This window comes from Micropterus salmoides, unplaced genomic scaffold (assembly GCF_014851395.1).
Source record: "Micropterus salmoides isolate LMB-PRFRI ecotype aquatic unplaced genomic scaffold, ASM1485139v1 Ms_hic_scaffold_10, whole genome shotgun sequence".
Classification (NCBI taxonomy): domain Eukaryota; kingdom Metazoa; phylum Chordata; class Actinopteri; order Centrarchiformes; family Centrarchidae; genus Micropterus; species Micropterus salmoides.
In genome coordinates, this window is record NW_024040041.1 from 20,202,468 (window position 1) to 20,222,256 (window position 19,789).

At 41.1% G+C, this 19,789-nt stretch overlaps 1 protein-coding gene across 2 annotated transcripts; it reads left to right on the forward strand.

Annotated features, from left to right (window-relative positions):
• The first annotated feature begins 688 nt into the window (after positions 1–688).
• usp36 (ubiquitin specific peptidase 36) lies at positions 689–19,257 on the forward strand. 2 transcript variants are annotated; one of them, XM_038701424.1, is made up of 20 exons: positions 689–821; positions 5,655–5,920; positions 6,029–6,250; positions 7,354–7,464; positions 9,262–9,364; positions 9,458–9,525; positions 10,601–10,671; positions 10,790–10,872; positions 11,008–11,119; positions 11,201–11,341; positions 12,711–12,811; positions 12,898–13,036; positions 13,152–13,517; positions 13,763–13,987; positions 14,409–14,533; positions 14,637–15,338; positions 15,752–15,960; positions 16,297–16,485; positions 16,588–16,703; positions 17,006–19,257. In XM_038701424.1, the coding sequence occupies exons 2-20, from the start codon at positions 5,668–5,670 to the stop codon at positions 17,135–17,137; spliced, it is 3,468 nt and encodes a 1,155-aa protein (XP_038557352.1). In that variant the 5' UTR covers positions 689–821; positions 5,655–5,667; the 3' UTR covers positions 17,138–19,257. The 2 variants fall into 2 exon arrangements, with proteins under 2 accessions (XP_038557352.1, XP_038557348.1); XM_038701420.1 differs by lacking the exon at positions 689–821 and adding an exon at positions 2,959–4,161.
• Positions 19,258–19,789: the final 532 nt, after the last annotated feature.

Sequence of the window (19,789 nt, forward strand, 5' to 3'; positions counted from 1 at the left end):
GCCGCCTAGTGGAGACAACATGTGAAATTCAGACATTCCTTCACGAGCCTGTCCATGTGCACACATGTCACATGTCCGATCATCGAACATTATACTGTCAGGATTTCACGATTTGGAATTATTTAATTAGTGAATTACAATATATATATATATATATATATATATAGCGCTGCAAGATACTATTGCATTTGTTTTAATCTGTTCAAAAGAAATACATCCTAAATCTTTTTTTTTTTGATGGTAGGCCTACTGTGACTGGAGTGACTCTTTCTACTAGTTTCCAGTTTACTCCTACGGTATTAATTAAGTCTTAACGGGACAGGATAGCCTACCTAAGATGGACTCTTAACATTTTTACAATAATCAAATATTTAGCAAAATCAGCAGAAATAGGGGAAGTGACACGAGGGAAGCGAGTTAATTCCTCGAAGGATTTTTATCTGACCGAGAGGCTGCTTCTTTTCAGCCCCTTGATGCAAGCACTAACAAAACTGCAGGCTACAATGGAGGATTTTGCGGTGCTCTTTGTTACAGTAAAATTGTTAACATGTATCGCGCCGATTGCATCAATGGTAAACAGCACTGGCTGGAAGTCACGTGCGGCTCTCTCCCCGAGAGCGCTACGTCAGTTTAAGCTCTGATTGGCTGAACCTTTCGGCTACAGTGTGACCTGTTCTCCGATTGGTCTTTGATCCTTGTCAGTCATTTTTTTTGTCGCCGCCCTCTGATAATGCAGCATGGGCGAAAATACCAGACCCGAGAGCTACAGCTGAGGAAGCAGACCGCTTTACTGTCAACGATTTTGGACGATTGAAAGAAAGGCGAGTGAACAAACTCATTGTGTATATCCGTAATATTTGTTAGCATGTGGCAAGGTGATGCTGTTAAACAAGCAGGCAGGATGTGGCGGCTGGTGGGGGGGGTTGTTAGCCACCTGGACTCTGGGATGCTAACCCACATTGCAGCATTGAGGGAGGCTGGAGGTCTCGCCACGTTAGGTTAGCTCGCGAGCTAATTTGCAGCTGCTACCCTCAAGCGTAAAAAGAAAGAAAATGATAGAGCTGACAGCAGGAAAATACCAACAATTAAACATCGAAGAGTGAAGCTACATTTTGAAGTAATGGCGACGTTTTGTCTCCGAACTTGAGACCGCTCAGGTCGACAATAACGTTAGCTATGGTTGTGTTAGCACATAGCATTTTAAGCCATGATGACTGGCCCTAAGAGTTGACTCCAGCTACAGCTACAGTACTGCTTGGCTACTGGAGTTGATAACGACCATTACGAACCAGGTGGACTGAAAGTGCCTGAGATCTGACAGCTAACCTTACTAGTCGTCTAATGCAACAATAACGCCTGAGAGATTTTAGAAGTGACAGCAAGAGCTGAGCTGCCTTCAGGTGCTCACCATAAAATCTATCGTTCCCATTTTTGTCCACGAGTGTATACTTGTGATTTAACGGGCTTATAAAGCATGGATAGTCTTTTTTGTTTGTTTGTTTACTTTCGTTATCATTGAAATATGAAGTAGGCCAGCTGCATTATTTGTGCCAGCAACATAATTGATTAAATAATATGCCACAAGAAAATCTTACCTTTTAAAAAAATTAAATGAACCATAATGCTGCTTGACTATCTGCTCTCTATATGTGGCCAAATGGTGTATGTACAAATATCATGTCATGCCCGTTCACATAGTTGACTTTGTTGACTAGTATTTTCTCAGTCGTTATTACAATATTTTGGGAAGCCCTTGAAATCACTATCCTGTCATCAAAATCGTTTCTTTAAGGACATAATAAAACATAACATAATAAAAAGTTAACATCCATCAATATTTTCCAGTGGTGGAAGAAATACTCAGATCTGTTACTTAGGTGAGTTAGGGTTACCATAGTCTACAAATATTCCATTACAAGTAAAAGTTCTGAATTTAAAAACGTTCAGCAAAATGTACGCAAGGTATCAAAAGTAAAATTACTCATTATGCAGAATGGCTCCTTTCACAGTGTTGTTGTATTGTCACGGAATATCATATTTTCTGTCAATTTTAGTCGCTTTACATACTACTGCGTGGATACAAAATGTCAGAATATAGTGACAAATGCCACCACAAGTCAACTGAAAAGATGATGTCTGGTGTCAGATTCCAAAACCCCACACTATTTAGTTTACTATCTTAAAGGGGTATTTCACCACTGGAAAGAGGGTTTTTTCCGTAAAACTGCAGTAGAAAGACGCAATATTTTTGAATTTTTGCTACATGACTAGAGAAACGGAGAAAAAGGGCTGATGTGTTACCCTTTTGTTGAAGAGGTAACAACCAAAATGCATTGGCCACTCCTATTGTGTACTTCCGCCAACTCCTACGAACAGCCGGTCGGAGCTACTAACGTTATGCTAAACTCTGATAGCACTGCTGGGTAACATAAGCCGGGCGCAGTGGGTGCTAAGCTAGTCTTGAACTTCTAAAAAATGTGTATTGCATGTTTTTACACTGTAACGTCGCCGTTTCATCTATGATTTGCACTTTGGTTGTTTTGCTCCCAGTTTCTTTTGAGGATCCTGAAGTATGTCTCAAGCTCTCCCCTGTCCATATGTGTCCCAAAACTTTGGTGTAGTGTTACACATGCTTGTGCCCCTTCCTCTGTAGATTCACCAACTTCATCCAAAAGAACAAGAAACTGGCCTCTTTGAAATTCGCTGCAGGAAAGCGTCTCCACTTCTTTTTCCTTTGACGCGCATTTACTGTAGCGTCACCATAAGTTGTCCCCGGCACGGGGCCGCTCTGCGCCACTATGCTCACCTGATGGCGGTGCTTGACTCTCGGCTGTGGCAGCCTCTTCCTCCGCCATATGCCGTAATTCCTCCGCAATGTATTCTGGCTCATATAGAATATCTGATTCCAGCTTTACACTATTAAAATCGTTTTCTTTCATATCTACAGGAACATTGCCTTCTGCCAGTGGTTGTTCTAGCCAGGTGATTTTGGACAGGATTTTTTGATTATGGAGCGGTGAGGAACCGCCCCTCTCTCTCGATCAGACTGTCCGTGGAGGCGGGCATACAAAAAATGCGGAAGTACAATCTATAGTTCAAACAACAGCCCTAGGGTGAAATGCGTCATCTGGCGGACTTTTGCCGGCAAATGAGCGGGGAGCTCTGGTGCAGGCAACATGGAGGGAAGTTAAACATTGTTCATTTGCATATACTTCCCACATTGTAATAATGCAACGCTGGTTGAAAATCGGGAAAGTTTCCCTTTAAGACAACATTTACAATGGGAGACGGAGAAAAGAAACAAATCCTCACATTGAGAAGCTGGAACCAGCAAATGTTTGACATTGCTTGAAAAAATTACAATTAATCGCTTAGCAAAATAGTTCATAATAAAATTTACTTTTCATCGATTTATTGAGTAATTAATCATTTCAGGTCTAATGAGTAATTTTTTCCTTTGCCATTAGGGGTGGGTAGCTATTTTATCTTCTATATGTATTCAATTTTAAAAGGTATAAATAAAACAAACCGGTGTCTCCCGTATGTTGACAAATTGTTTGTGTTGCTCAGCCTCTGTGGTTGCGCTGCTTGGCAGAGAACTCTGACAACCAACACACAAAAGTCAGCTGCAACACAGCTTTGTATTTATACGAAAACTTATGATTAGGCCCCCCCCAGTCTAAAGGTTTGCACACAAATATACCATTCTAGCAGACTTGTCAGGGAGCCTGCACTGTCAGGTGTGTTTTCACATGGGAAAATACATTCTATACAACAATTGTCTACATCAGAAACACAAGTGTACAATTAAGACTAAAGGCACTTTTGCAGTTGGACATATTGATATAACCTCTATTTCGTATTTCACAATAATTCAGCCTGTCTCATATAGTAAAGTCCACTTTGTCGATTTTCAACCCATTTCTCTGTATTGGTCCTAATGTGATATGCTAATGCACATTTTACACTTGTCGGTGTGTTCTGTATTTTGTCAGAAACCTAGGAAAACTATTCTCGTGTTTGTCATGTGATTGTATTGTCAGATGCGTGATTCTGCTCTCAGATCTCACACCAGGCACCTTCTAGTCCTCTTAACATCTAAAGGCATCTCAGATTACCTGATATAACTTTGTACTTGATGTGCAAGGCACAATGGACAAGGTAAATTTATTTGTCATGTTATAACAGGGTTGTAAACTAAGATGCCGTGGAGTTTAAAATTATGCATGTTTACTCTACTAGACATATACTGTATCTATGCATGGATATTAGCATTTGTAGCCTCAGCTGATATCCGTTTCACTATACTTGTGCATAACTCATCACACCTTACAGCATCATATAAATCAGGGTTTCAGATAATTGCTCATTGTCAGTGTAGCTGCTGAGACATTCCAAATGCAAACATTAGAAAGTTTCTTCTCAATAAAATGACTATTTATTGCGACAGATTAACCCAATGAAACGGCTGTGTTGTGGTCAGTGTTAATAACATAGCTGCGAGGTCCTTGGAGTTGCATCACTGCAGTTAGCTGTGTCCCTGCGGGCCATGTGGTCGTTAGTCGTATCAGCCGCACGTGAAGGTCAGCATGCCCTTGTGCATACAATGCATTTTTCACCCTCCTTCCCTCTTCATGACGTCACGGCCCACTCTGATGAGCGTGACTCCCACGGTGTGCCTTGCTTTTAGAGTGACATCTACATGAGGACAGCGCTTTCACTTTTTAGAAAGGTTTGTTGTGTTTGGGGCACCTCAGCTACATCCTGAGTTAAACTGAGGCAATAGGACGCTGAATGATTTGGTTTACTCGCTACTCAGTCAGCATTGAACACAATTTGCCAGCCTGCTGACTTTCTGTAGAAAGAAAAAACCTCAGAAGTCATTCACTTGGCTGACTCTGGCAGATGTTTTTTTTTTGTGTGTGTGGAAATGTGCACACACTGTTATCTACACTGTAATTGTCCTTTTTTAGTGAAATCAGCTACACTGTATTTAAAGGGACAGCAGACAGCCAATGCAAATGTTATCATTATTTCAAGCAACAACTGTTGTCTTTTTAGTGGCATTTTATTGTTTTGTTTCTGATGGTCCAGATAATGAAATTTGTTGTTCACCTAAGAAACATGCCAGTTGGTGGACTGTGACAATAAAAGCATTGATGGAGGCCAAATAAATGATAAGAATTTGACCCGTCAGTGTGACAGCAGCTGTTAACACCTTATGTCCTCTAAATGCACATCCTCTCATCTCATACACTCTTCTTCCCCCCTTCCCCCTTTATTACCAACGTCTTGCATAACTGTGGGGACAGCTGCCAAGACCCAGCTGGCTCCCCAGATGCACTTGGTCTTTGTGTATCTTGTAGAGCCATGTCAGGATATGTGGCCTGGAGAGGTACCTAGTGAAGCACGAGCAGATAGGGGCATTATTGGGCACTTACATAATTATCTGAGAGATGAAATTAAACACCTGTTCGATCAGCTGAAGATTAACATTTTTGTCCTATTAACACAGGTTCAAATCCCAACACACTGACCATGTAATGAAAAAAGAGCGTATAGGTTGTTTGAGCCTCTTCATGCGTGTTGTCCTTGGTTTTGTGAAAGTGACTGTGAGAACAGCTTGTCATACTGACACTCAACTCTCTCTGCAGTGATGGTCCAACAATGCCAATAGTGGATAAACTCAAGGAGGCATTAAAACCTGGTCGAAAGGAGACGGGTGATGAGGGCGACCTCAACAAACTGTTGGCCTCTTCTGCCAAGAAGGTCCTCTTGCAGAAGATAGAGTTTGAGCCTGCCAGCAAGGGTTTCTCCTATCAGCTGGACAGCCTGAAGAACAAGTATGTGATCCTCAATCCAAGGAATGAGGGCGCCATGGGCCAGAAGGCCATAGAGCCTGCCCAAATAAAGAGGCAAGGTAAGCTCTCAAATTAAACTGATAATGTAGCCTTTGGTGTGAGTCCAGTTTCTATCTTCTGTATGTATTGTTCTGATGGCACAAAATTTGACTACGCTCCTTCTACAGTCTCAGAGAACGTGGTTGGGGGCCAGAGCGATGGGATCCCCGCCCCACAGAAGATGCTGTTTCCAGGGAACAAGCTTACCCTTAAATGGGAGCGTATGTACAGGGTGGGAGCCGGTCTCCACAACCTAGGGAACACCTGCTTCCTCAACTCCACAGTGCAGTGTCTCACCTACACCCCGCCACTTGCCAACTACTTACTCTCAAAGGAGCACAGCCGTGCCTGTGAGTACTTGAATCATGACCCTTTATTGCTGCCAGACTCGCAGCATTTTACGCTCATACCCCACATACCCACATAGTTTTTTAAGTTTTGGAAATGACTCTCACCCCGCTACTATTAGCGTATGTGCAGCTACATGTGGCTGAATGTCACAGAGGAATCCAAGCCAAAGCAGCTGAAGAAGAAAAACAAAAACAGCTGCCTCCTTTGGCCACATTGACTTTTATGCAGGCTCTGAAACATTCAGCAGTATATGATTTAATGACTTAATCTTCTTGACAAGCCGAGAAAATAGACTCAATGACCTCAAAGTTTCAGGGCTAAAGGCTTGAGGTAGGTTAAATGGTAAAATAGTGAGCACCCTAAATGGACAAAAACGAAACAGTGACTTGGAACCTCTTCAGATGCACGGCCTTGTTTTTATTTCATCAAGCTTGGTTGTGTTGTAGTATCACAGGTGACAAAGGCACTAAATTCAATTTGCCCTTATGCATTCTGAGGGACAAAACCTCGCTCCCACAAACTGTATACTAGATGTAAGGCTCGCTATTTTCAGTTTTTACCAAATCTCACAGAAAAATACCTTGATTAAAGTTTAAAAAAATAAGAAAAATGAGCCAATCAGTTTGAACTGATTTTCACCCAGATTTGAAGTCTCCCACATCCAATTTTTTTTTCTCGTGTTTTCTGCTGCATCAAGACGCTGTTCACCTGATTTTACAGTAAATGAGTTGGTCTTGCCGCAGCAGGCACAGCTCAGAATGTGCTTGAGGTAATAGAAAGGGAAGCGATAAATGGGGAGAAAAGCAAAGTCAGCTACTGATCACATTGTCCTCACCAAAGTCTGTCAAATTGTTTTCCAAAACCCTTTTGAATATTTGTCTGCCTAATTCTGACTTTGTTTATTAATCCACTATAATTTTACTGTATGTAAAAATGTGATTAAAAGACAGATCACCACTGTGTTGTGAAGAGGAGAGTGTTTGATATTGCATTTGTTATGAACAGTGATTTTTCTCTGAATGCTCTCATAATAATACATTCCTGTGCTTTCATTTCGCAACTGACTGTCTGCTTCTCTTTGTCGTCGTCGTCTGTATTTCAGGTCACCAGTCAGGCTTTTGTATGATCTGTATAATGCAGAACCACATCATCCAAGCCTTTGCCAACACAGGCAATGCCATCAAGCCTGTCTCCTTCATCAGAGACCTGAAAAGTAAGGCCACCAGCTTCCCTTCAACACTGCGTGATTGTGTCTGAGCAGTTTGCGCTTGCTAGTTTCAATGTAGGTTGTGTCAGGAGTCACAGACACCTGAATTTTTTTTTTTTTTGTGTGGTTGAACACTGCCAGAGGCACAATGACGCAACACTGGCCACAGTGTCCTATGTGACAACAGCCAGTAACTGCAGTCCAAAAGTGGAACGGTGAGACTGCGTGCTGTGAATGAACACCGTGTAGAGTAGAGATGAGGTGTGAGTTGCACCTTGACATGGTGAGGCACTGTGCTGTAGTCTCACAGGAGCCCTCCCTCCACCCTAGTCCCCTCCCTTCTTGCTTGCTTCTTCCTTATGTGCTGCTGCAATCATGTCTCCACCTCCTGCGCCTCTTTTCTGTCTCTCCCTCCGCCCCCTCCTTCCCCAATGCCCTCTCTGTCTCCTTGTAACTGCGGGCTGAGTGGAGCAGCTTTAGCACAAAACCCTACAATCCACCTTTTATCCCTTTTCAACCCAAGACTTAGAGATGCGCTGTATGTGTGCTATGCTTTGCCTTTACATTCAGTTAAAAATGTGCCTCCACAGCTAGAACAACATAAATGCATACAATGAAAATTAAACATCTGTGCCTCTTGCTCAGCACGCTCCCTTTAAAAAAAAAAAAACAACAACATCAACAACAACATACAAATACAGCGCAGTGTCATCACACTAAAATTCAAAAAGTCTTGATGCAACTGATCCTGAAATCGCCCCAGGGTCTCACAGCCGGGGTCTCACAAACAAAATAAAAGCACAACCACAACAATCATGCGCCCACAGACTTCATATCTTCAAGATGTTGTCTCCCTCATTGAGAAGGTCATTACAGCGTGGTGTCTTATTCTTTTTCCCCACTCAAGGGTGACTCATTGGCGTACAGGGACACACTGCTGGGAATGTGGTGATGACTACATTATAATTCTACCAGCTCATACTTTACCATTTTTCCGTCAGGAAATAACAGTAGAGGCAAATGGTTTCAAGCTGTATTATCTCAAATGTGAGAGTTTAGATGAGACGTCACTAAGTGACTGTAAGCTTTTTATTAGGTCACTGTTGAACTGCACATCCGAGATACTTAGTATAGCCGTAAGTACCAATGAAAGTGTATTCTTTAAACTTTTGTAATACATGTTTGCATAATTGCCATGCAGAAACAATTTGACTAGTTAAAACCATATTATAACCTGCTACTCCATAATACTAGGAATGCTTTAAAAAATAAAAATAAGAACTGAAAGTAAACCATAATTGTCCAAAGAAAACACACCTGTTTGTGTTCCTTTTGCATCCTTTAATTCTAACAGGAAGGTGTCAGGTAATGATTTAAAAGTCTTTTATTGAGCCTGTCTCTGTTTTGCAGAAACCTATTTTTAGAGAATACTAATGTTGGCACAAAAGATTGTTAATGCTTCCTCTTAACTGCTGTGTCTGTCCCCTTTGTTTTCTGTCTGTAGATTGGCTCTGACGTAATAAAGATGTGGTCTTTCAATGTTTAACATTTATGCAATCAACATTTGCATTTGTGCTGTTTAGTAATACACATTGGCTCATCTTTTTTATTAATTTTAAGTCAGTGGTCAAATAAAGTTAAAGCAATGGTCATTACTTTGCTGTTAATATATCTTTTTACTCTGAAGTAAGCCTTGTGGCTAAAACATGAATAATTGTCATAAAGCGCTTCATTTTGTTAATGCACTCAGGGTTGGAAGCACTGAATTAGCACAGAGCTAATATGCACTTATGCCTCCCACAGAAATTGCCAGACATTTTCGCTTTGGAAGCCAGGAGGACGCCCATGAATTTTTGCGGTACACCATTGATGCCATGCAGAAAGCCTGTCTCAATGGCTACCCTAAGTGAGGCTTTATTATTGTTTCTTAAAAACGTCTAAAAAGTAACAGTATCAATAGTGTTTTGATGATCATTCTTTGCTTCCTGCCTGTCTGTAGGCTTGACAGGCAGACACAGGCCACAACGCTGGTTCACCAGATCTTTGGAGGATACCTCAGGTCAAGAGGTATGATCCACCTTTGTTACTCTTGGGTTTGCATTATTGATCCATTACTCAGCAGACTAGACTAATGTCAGTGTCCACACAATATATATCGCTAAAACAGCTATAATGTAGTTCAACACTCTTCACACAGTCTCTCGTGAAGCTGTAGCTCAGTATGTGAGTTGCGTTGAGCACCTAACTTACATACTCTTGGCTGGACAGCTGTTTTCTGCCGTAGCTGCCGGACTACACATTGGGGGGTACGGATTAGCTTTATTTCCTGTCTGTCTTTTTAACACGCCATGTGTTGTTGATGCCTGAGCTGGCAACACTCCACTAGTGGAGTTGTAAACAACTCTGGATTTCCGTTTCTACTGGCATTAAAAATGTGCGCCACTTGCTCTTGCATGGTTGTTAGTCACATTGCGTCTGAGTACATTAGCGTGAACTTTTAATCTCAATGCATGGAAAACAAAGAGGTGCCATACTCTACATATGTTTTCATGGTTTCAGGTGCCTCCACTGGAAATTGTGTTGCTTATGCTTAGTAGAAAGAACTACAGGAAGTTACTGTATCTCTGTGTGCCTTTTTACTGCTACCAAAGCAAAGGTGTGTGTGTGTGTGTGTGTGTGTGTGTGTGTGTACTGTTGCAAATAATGTTGTTTGCAAGATGACATTTCATTTTAAATCAAATATAAAAGTACTAGAAAATCAATAAAATTCCTTCAGCAGATGTTTAAATTGAATTTACCAGATTAACTCATGGTGATTAGTGAATTTAAGTTGAATTGTTTGTAAGGTGCAGCAACTTGTACAGTTGTAGGATATTTCTATCTGGTTGCAAGTGTCGGTTTTGTCCAGTAATGGAAATAATGAGAAGAGGAGTAATAAATGTAAATGTATTTTCCTCTCATAATTTAATCTGAGAGTCAGAGCCAGTTGTTTAAGGTGCTTGATAGTCTTCTGTTTACAGGAAGTGGAACGCTTGTGTGAAATATTCCAGTAGTCACCGCTCACCCTGTGACATTATCAGATTGTATATCTTCAAGACTAGCACCAGAACAGTCAGATTTTGTTTTTCATTTTGTCTTTCAGTGAAATGCTCTATTTGTAAAAGTGTGTCAGACACGTATGACCCTTACCTGGACATCGCTGTGGAGATTCGGGTATGTTACACAAGATCTCAATATAACCTTTAATTCTGTGGAAATATTCTGTCAGTTTATCATTTCCTTTTGAGCTTGCTTAAGCAACACCAAGTGTTTCTCTGTTTTTGTCTTTCAGCAAGCAGCAAACATCGTGCGAGCCCTGGAACTGTTTGTTAAACCAGATGTACTTAGTGGAGAGAATGCCTACATGTGTGCAAAGTGAGTGCCATTTATCTAGTCATCTTTACATTTTGAAGTAAATCTGCAGGGCGTTGAAAATAGATGTCTTTTTTGCATTAGACACCCTTTTTGGATGACATATCTATGACTCCTTTTTTGTTTTTCTCTCTCTAGGTGCAAAAAGAAAGTACCAGCAACCAAGCGCTTCACAGTCCATCGAACGTCTAATGTACTGACGCTTTCACTGAAGAGGTTTGCCAACTTCAGCGGAGGAAAGATAACAAAGGTCAACAAAGAATTCCCACAGTATTGGCTGTTTTGAGAAGGACGTCTCAGTGATCTCATGTTTCTTGTCTTGTCTCTTCAGGACGTTGGTTACCCAGAATTTCTGAACATCCGCCCCTACATGTCTCAGAGCTCAGGCGATCCTGTTATGTACGGCCTCTATGCTGTTCTGGTGCACTCCGGCTACAGTTGTCACGCTGGCCATTACTACTGTTATGTCAAGGTAAGATGAGCGGGTGCACGTGCCATCTTCTTTTCTTGTCTTAACACCTTGAGATGAGCCACCTTGTTTCTGACGCAGAAACATTGACATTAAATAAAAACAATGGAAGGAAAAAAGTCTCTTTAAGGCTCAATGTAAAAGTCTGGGCTGACAAGTTACTTAAAATGTCCTTCCACCAAACTCGGGAGATTGATATTACAGAAATGGTACAAAAAAGTAGAATAATGAATGGAAACACTGAATGGTTTAGCAACTTCTTATTTATTTATTTTTTGTAACTGCTATTCAAGAACTACATGGCTTATCAGAGAAGTAACATTATTATATTGTACTTTAGTTTGATATCTTTTTAAAACTTCTAGCTTTAAAGACAATTGTAGGCTTGTGCAATTAGGGCTGGGGAATAAAACAATAATGATAATTATTGCAATATAATTTTCCTCTAACAATATAACAAATGTTCAATATATTGTCAGTAAATATTTGATTTGACTTATAATTTTTTTGAAAAAAGATTTTATCATAATAGGTTTGAATTTTCTACCTCAGATATGTGACGTGATCCACTGTTTGGCATCAATTGTTTGTCACGTTCTGACCACGAAGTATAGTTGAACCACACAATTAACCATCTGGGCCTTCAATTTTCATTCAGGGGCAAAAAATCAGCCTTTAAAATTGAAAGAAAAAATGATTTGACATTTATCGTGATAATTATCGATATCGAATGACATGAAATGTTTTTATTGTGATAACCTTTTTGGCCAGATCGCCCAGCCCTATGTGCAATATGGATAAAATCTTCTATCACAGTATATGTAATTTTATCATTGATATCAATCACAATATCAAGATGTAACAAAATAATGATATTTCTTGGAAATTTTAGTTTATAGATCAACAGGTCTGTTTTTGTTGAATCCGGGTAAAGAAATACCTGGAAAAGTGAGGGGGGCTGTATCACATAGTCACAACAATCCTGTAAATCCAGTATTTCTATCAAGTAGTCCTTATTAACAATCTTAAAATTTGTGTAACAGTCACCTAATACAGCTAGAGAAATTAAAGATAACGACTTTGCTGTAAACTGTACTGTAAGCATATTGTCAACAACTGTAGTAGTGTCGAATGACTTTGTGGGGATAGAAACTCTAATCTGATGTAACATTGAACAATTTACCTACCTGCCTGTATCTGCTTTAACTGAGCCTGCTGTTGTCTTTAGCGTTCCGTCTGTGTTTTTATAGTTTAATTGTGAAATAAATAATGGTTAAATGAATACTTTTCACAGCCAGACTTTATACGGTTAAGAGTTGTGGTGGCCTCCTGTTTCATTTTAAAACGTGATCTCTTCCTTGTTTTGTCTTAGGCAAGCAACGGACAATGGTACCAAATGAATGATTCAATGGTGCACTCTAGTAACATCAAAGTGGTCTTGAACCAGCAGGCTTATGTGCTTTTCTACCTGAGGTAAGACAACCGTGGAGTGCTGCAAGAGGTCTGTTCCTCCTGGATTTACGATTTAATAAACACAAGTCTTTATTTGTATTTGAAAGGATCCCTGAAACCAGGAAGAATGCAGATGGGCAGACCACCAAGCAGGGGATGTTGCATCCTGTCAAGAACAGTGTGTCGTCTGAACAGATAAAGCGGGCCAACCTGAATGGGCCTCTCTCCTCCCCGCAGGTCACAAAGGTATGAGACGAGACGATAGCCAACCTACTGTTGTTGGACATGTGGACCTAATATGGGTTGATAGTGTGTACCAGGGTTTTCTATACAAGTTATAAATACAATGCAATCTTTTCAGAAACTTGAGCCTGCACAACTGCGTAAGATCCAGTCCATGGATGGTGGTTTGGGCCTGCCCATTTCCAGGAACGGTATGAGCTCTCAGCCACAGCCCAGACTGTCCAACTGGACGTCGTCCTCCTCTAACGGCCCGCCGAAGCAGCCAGGTGGACCCACGGTCATCGAGGAACCTTTCAAGAAGCTGAAGAAGCCCGCTCCCCAGAACCAAGCGCAGTCCCGCAGCAGCACCCCGACCCCATCCAACAACGGGTTGAGCAGGACGGAGGGCGATAAGAAGCAAGGTGGCGAGGGCAGAGGCATGGCAGCGTCTACCTCATATAAATCTTTGTCTGACTCTTCCTCTGCCGACACCACTGACTCAAAGGTAAGACTTTATTTGGGGATACTGGAATACAAGCAATCACATTGGGTAGCTGGAAGTTGGGAATGTTTTTTTTTCTTGTGTAGTCGTCAGTACAAACGTTTTTTAAAAAGTATCTAAAATGGCTCAGACATTGCAACAGATTTCTATTGTGGAGTTTAAGGATTTAGATAATTGCAATTTCAGGCCTAATGTGGATGCACGGAAGCATAACCACAACCTACAATTTCCTTTGTTTTTTCGGCCAGGACTCTGTGGGTACCAAAAGCGCGCCAGTAGGAGAGACTCCCTCCACCCCGCGGAAAGGCTCTAATGGCCTTTCGTCTCCAGCCAGGAGCGTGGAGCGCTCTCAGAGCACAGAGGAGCAGAAGACGGCGAAAATAAAAACCCCGGCCCTCAACAACATCACGTCCGAAGCCACCAGCACCATGTCCCCTCCACCCGCCAAGAAACTGGCCCTGTCAGCCAAGAAGGTGAACTTCATTCCCATCCACAGCAGCAGCAGCACCACCTCCTGTCTTATTGAAAGCTCATGATACCTTGGTTTCCTCACTCCACACTGCTATCCCAAATTTGACCATTGATTTCAATAAGTAGTTTTATTAAGGCAAGTAAACTCTCTTTTTCCAGTTTATTTCCTGCTGTGTTATTTCTCCAGTCTGCCTGTCTAATCAACCACATGGTAGCACTTGTTTAGAGTTTGTCTTCTTTTCCTTTAGTTTGTCCTTTTTTCTAACCATTTCTAATTCTTCTCTGCCATACCCTTTCCTCTTTGTTTCCCCCCCTCCATCTTTTCCTGCCATCCTTTTTGAAATCTTCCTCTTCCTTATTTTTGTCACATTCATGGCTATTTTCTTTAGACCACCAAGTTTTTATTTATGTCCATAACTGCAGGCTCGCAGCCGGAGTCCGAGCAGCATTGATGCTCTGCCCCCTTTGCCACGCCCGCTGTCCAGTGACCCCACGCATCAAAATCAACTTAACCCCCTCACCTTTGCCTCACCTACTCCCACTCACAGGTATGACGTCCGAACCCCATATCACATAGGAAATGCAGATTTGTCCACGTGGAAGGAAAATGGCTGTGTTAAATCTACGTGTTCTGTCTTGTTTTCTTCCCAGAGCTGGTCCATTTCTTTCACCTAAAGTCCAGTCATCGCAGCTTTTAGCCCACTCAAGGGGATCCTTAAAACAGCAGAGCCCTCAGAAACAGTCCCTTCCCTCTACACTGCAAAAACCAAACGCCAGCCTTTCTCCTAAAACCAACGGACTTCACAGTGCCGGCCCAAAGAGCCCTAAGTCTTCCAACGCCCTCAGCTCCTTGGTACAAGATCCAGACCTCAATAGCCCTCCAGCTCAAAAGGTCAACCACAAGAAGAAGAAGAAAAAGAAGCGTCGGCATTCCGAGGTGGAGGGAGACGCAGAGCCGGTCTCACCCCCGGCTACAACGACACACGCTGACCTCGCAGAGGTGGCTAGTGAGAAGAAGCGGAAGAGGAAAAAGAAAAAGCGGAAGAGGGAAAATGAGGATGAAGAGAAAGTGAAGGAGAGGGAGTGTGTCACGTCTCATCTGGACACATTGAACCAGGAGGAGGATTGGTGCCAGGGTGGCATATGGAGTCTGACATCCCATGCACATACAGAACAGTCTAAACAAAAGCCTCAGTTAGACGTCATAACCACAACGCAATGCCAGTCACATCAGGAAGAACAGGGAAGGGACTCTGTGAAGATGAAGAAGAAGAAGAAGAAGAAAAAGAAGATTCAACCATTGGAGGCTCTGCAGGACACAACTTCAGCTGAGGCATGCTCTGCAACAGAAAGGTGGGTTGATGATTAAAATTTTATTGTTTTACACATCTGTTAATTCTTAATTCCTGTTAAAAGTGCTGCCTGAAGTAAAATCTGAGCTCATAATTTGGAAAAAGAAGCACCTAACTTTGTTTCTATAACAACCAGTTGGCTCTACCATTGAACACTTCAGGAAACCCCTACAATGCAGCAAGCACATTTTAATTTAAATTTTTTTTTGTCAGCTTTCTATAAAGCACTTCATGCATCTTTTTCTAAAAATATTTAATTTGCTCAACCTTGGAATGATGTGAGGTCAGATGCAGGCAAAGCAGGTGCTGTTGCCTTGGCTTTCATTGCACTTTGTCTTTGAACACACACACACACAAATATAAATATTTTCAGTCTGTGCAGTAACATAGCTGAACCTACTCTTTCTCCCGCAGCACTTCTGAGATGAAGGAGCATAGAGAAGTCATTCGGAATGATGCTGGTGATTCAATCAGGATGAAAAAGAAATTAAAGAGGAAGAAGAAGAGGCTTAAAGAAGAGGTAAGACTGTGGGAGGAGAGCAGGCGACGCTCAGATGGGCAGAACGATGAGCCTGAAGCAGTGGAGCCCCCTTCCAAAAAGAGCACCACAGAGAACGGCAAAGGTGTGTGAGCGCTTTGCATGCACATACTGTACTTTGCATGCACATCAGACAAAGACAAAACACATGCATTCACACTAGGCAAACTGCAGTGAGAAATGTGCAATCTTGTTTCCATGCCAACGCAGAACATACAATACCGTTCTGTATCTGATTGGAGCCATTTGCCGAAAATCACTGCACCACTGCAGCTTCTCAGCCTGTCACTTAAGTGACTAGTCATTTCACAATTAATACTAGGAGAGCATGACTCATTACATTTTGAGAATGCCAAATTTAATCCGTGTTATATCTGTTGTTTGTTATTGTTTTTTTTTGCCGATTTGTTGTCAAATCCAGCCACAGTGGTAGCGTGGGACAGCCAAGTGAAGGACGGCTACAGACGAAGCAAGGCGCCAGCGGCTGATGCAAGCGCATCTGGAGACACCCCGACCAGTGCTGCTCCCGTGGCCTGGGATGGGAAAAAGATGAGCGGGGTAGTGGAGGAGCTGCTCAGGAACGCCACAGATAAGGCCTACGGAGCCAACGGTGAGACACTCACCGTAAATCTGAAAGGCTGTACTTTGATCTCATAATTTGTAGCAAAATGTGCTTTTACATGCATTTATAGGTTTTGTTTGTCTTATCTAGTCCTCAGTTGGGATGGAGAGGTCTCTGCTATTAGTAGAGATGCTATTGAAGATGTCCGGCATGCCAAGTGTGACACTGTGATCGATGAGTGGGATGAAGACTTTGACAGGGGAAAGGTGAGGATGAAAAGTAGCCACCACAAAAAATGATAATTTGAATATATTTCAGGATAACCCCTTGAGATGTATCATCTCATTTTCGAGTGGGTCCTGCAACATATATGTATGTACAGACACAAAAGTTAACCACACAGTACATATACATAAACATAAATAAAATATATACATAGACAAATATACATGGACATATAGGAGAATGTCACCTTAAATCACAGCTTGCCTTTAGTTCTGCTAATCTCACGACCCTTTGTTGCCATCCCTCGTCTTAAACTTCTCTCCCTCTGTTTTCGTCTGAACAGGTAAAGAAAATGAAAAACTATAAAAAAGAGAAGTGGAGAAATGGCAGCAGCATTTTCCAGAAGATCCAGGACAGGCGGAACAAGTGGTCTGTCACACCCGGAGGCAAGAGAGTTTTTGGAGTCCGTCGCTGAGAGTCCAGATTGCCGTTGAGGTCATGCTGGCTGGAAATTGAGAGACAAACAATACTGTGTACCAAACTTATGTACCTTTTTCTCACGCTTTTTTTTTTTTTTTTTTTTTTTTTTTAAATCTCTGTCATGTGTTAAGTCTAGATCCAAATTCCTGAATTAGATATCAGCCAAAAGCAGCGCAGACTACACTGACAGTCTGATTGACAGCCCCACTCCCAGCTCAATTTTAAACGAACATGATATTTTGTCTCCAGGCTTCGGGAACATTGGCCAGTGGGATTTGACTCACCCATTTCCCCTTTTAATCCAAATACAACCGTGAGTGGCTCAAGCTTTTTCTATGCATGCAGCATTTAACAGAAATCCTTACACCTCCATGTCAAATGAATTACTGGTGGCATCCTTTGAGCCTTGGTCATTGCCCTAGCATTCTTGAGCTACTATGAAATTAAATCCAGTTTACGATATTTGAGAAGGGTAGGCTAAGAAAGAGAAAGTATATCTGCAACACTTTAGCTGTCTTGTATTGTAATCTCAGAGCATACTTTTGCAGACATAAGGGCTCAGTAAGTTGGACATTGAAATAAGTGACCTTTTTTTTTAACCCTTCTCCTGAAATTATTCTATACCAAATTACAAAGATCCAAAATTGTTTATTCATTAAAACACATTGTGTTAGATTTTTGTATAATTTTCTTATTTTATACTTTTATCTGCCGTCATTTTATTTTTAATGCAGTGTCTGTGCCATGTGGCTTGTTTTGAAGGACCAAATTTTTGCCTGCATAATGTTGGTAAAATGAAGGTTTAAAATTGCCACCATTTATTTTAAACATGCATGTCTAAACTGGTTGAAAACATGACTAAGGTGAATTTTGTGTTAAGTTCTGCTTTCTTGGTTATGTACCCTTTATTGTTCCTCCACAAATTCAGTTTATTTAATGTTTAATACACCACAAAAGAATGCTCTGCTGATTTCTATAAACAGTTTAACAGTTTTTGGAAGGTTGGACATTGACAAAAAACACATTGAACGCTATAAGTTTGATTGCATTTGTATGTTTACCTGGACATTTTCCTGACAGCTCATAGTGCAATTTGCAGAGTAGGTGTCAGGGGTTGTTGGAGGAACTCAGACTGTGCAGTTATTTAACTATGTAGCTCACCTCATCAGTCCAGCGTTCAGAAGCTGTTTTGACCTTTATCTTCTCTGTAACAAACCTCACCACAAACTGTTCTTTACCACTGTTCTGAAATAAAAGGGTTACATTTTATACTTCAGGCACTGTGTTAGAATGGGACTGCTACATGCTGGTAATTTTTTTCCCCCTTGTATCTTATATCTCTATGCAATTTTCTGACGGTCATGCTGGTCATCTAGAAACTGGGCTAAGACTCAGGAACCCGACATCCTGTATCCCATCCTACGACTGTCGTCCTTCACCCTGGACCACCATTTTGCATCCTGTACAAACTGTTTTATATGAAGTATTTCAGGTGTGGAAACAATGGGATCATCTTCAACCAATCCGGGCACAGATCCGTAGAGAAACTATTGTTAAAACAAAATGCTTTGCCAATGTAGAAGACTGTACAGTCCATCTTGTGCTATCTGTTTCCCTCCAATGCTGTAAAGATTTGCTTGTGCATTTCTTTTCATTCTAGAGATGTTGCCTTGAATTGGCTATAAAAAAAAAAGCATAGGATTTAATGTTATAAATATATAATTTAAAGAAGAAAAGACAGATCTTTAATGTGCTACTAATAATCGGTTGGTGGCTGTTGACTTGAGAATTAATCTGCAAATGTGTTAGTTCATTTGTGTGTAAGAGAGTTGTCAGTTTTCATTCAAGACCTTCCCTATGTCACTGTAGTGTGTACAGTACAAGAGAGGCTACCGCAGTCTAAATTCCATAGGATTGTGGCGGTGAAATCGACGTATGGCGTGACTCTCAAACTGACAGAGGAACATTTACCAATGTGAATGGACGGTGTTTGCATTGATGGTTCAATATTTCGCACCACCTTTCCTGACTAGGGCAGAGACCTTTCATAATGAAAGTGACTCTTACCACACTATAGTTAATTATAAAGGTGCAATAAAGTTGTGACTTTTGTGAGCTGATTGTGTATGTTTCTGTCTTCTACTGATGTGAATTAATGTTTTTTTTCCCTCTTGTTATTAGATGACCTGTAGCTGTGATAGCTGTTGGCACTGTAAATATGAGCTCATTTGATATTTACAGCAATGCAGCATCAATCCAATGAGAATGATCAGCCAAGTCAGTATTATTCTTTGATTGTTGCTTTAATTTTAGAGTGGGGTAAATTCAGTATTATTATTATTCCTAAATTTATTGTTAGGAAAATTAAGCTTTATCAAGCTTTACATATAACTGATAAAAATGTGCTGCACTGCAGTCTGGGTTGAAATGTTAAGGCATCTAGCTTCTGACCATGCCCCATAAAGTGATGTCATAACCGGTATTTTGTGTTTTCCCTTTGAAAGCTGAAGCCAAGTATGACATAAATGTGACATCACTGATATGTCAGATGCTGAAACTTTAAAGCAGCTATAATCCAATCCAATCCACTTTATTTATATACAGTAGCACATTTAAAAAACAGCAAGGTTACCAAAGTGCTTTACAA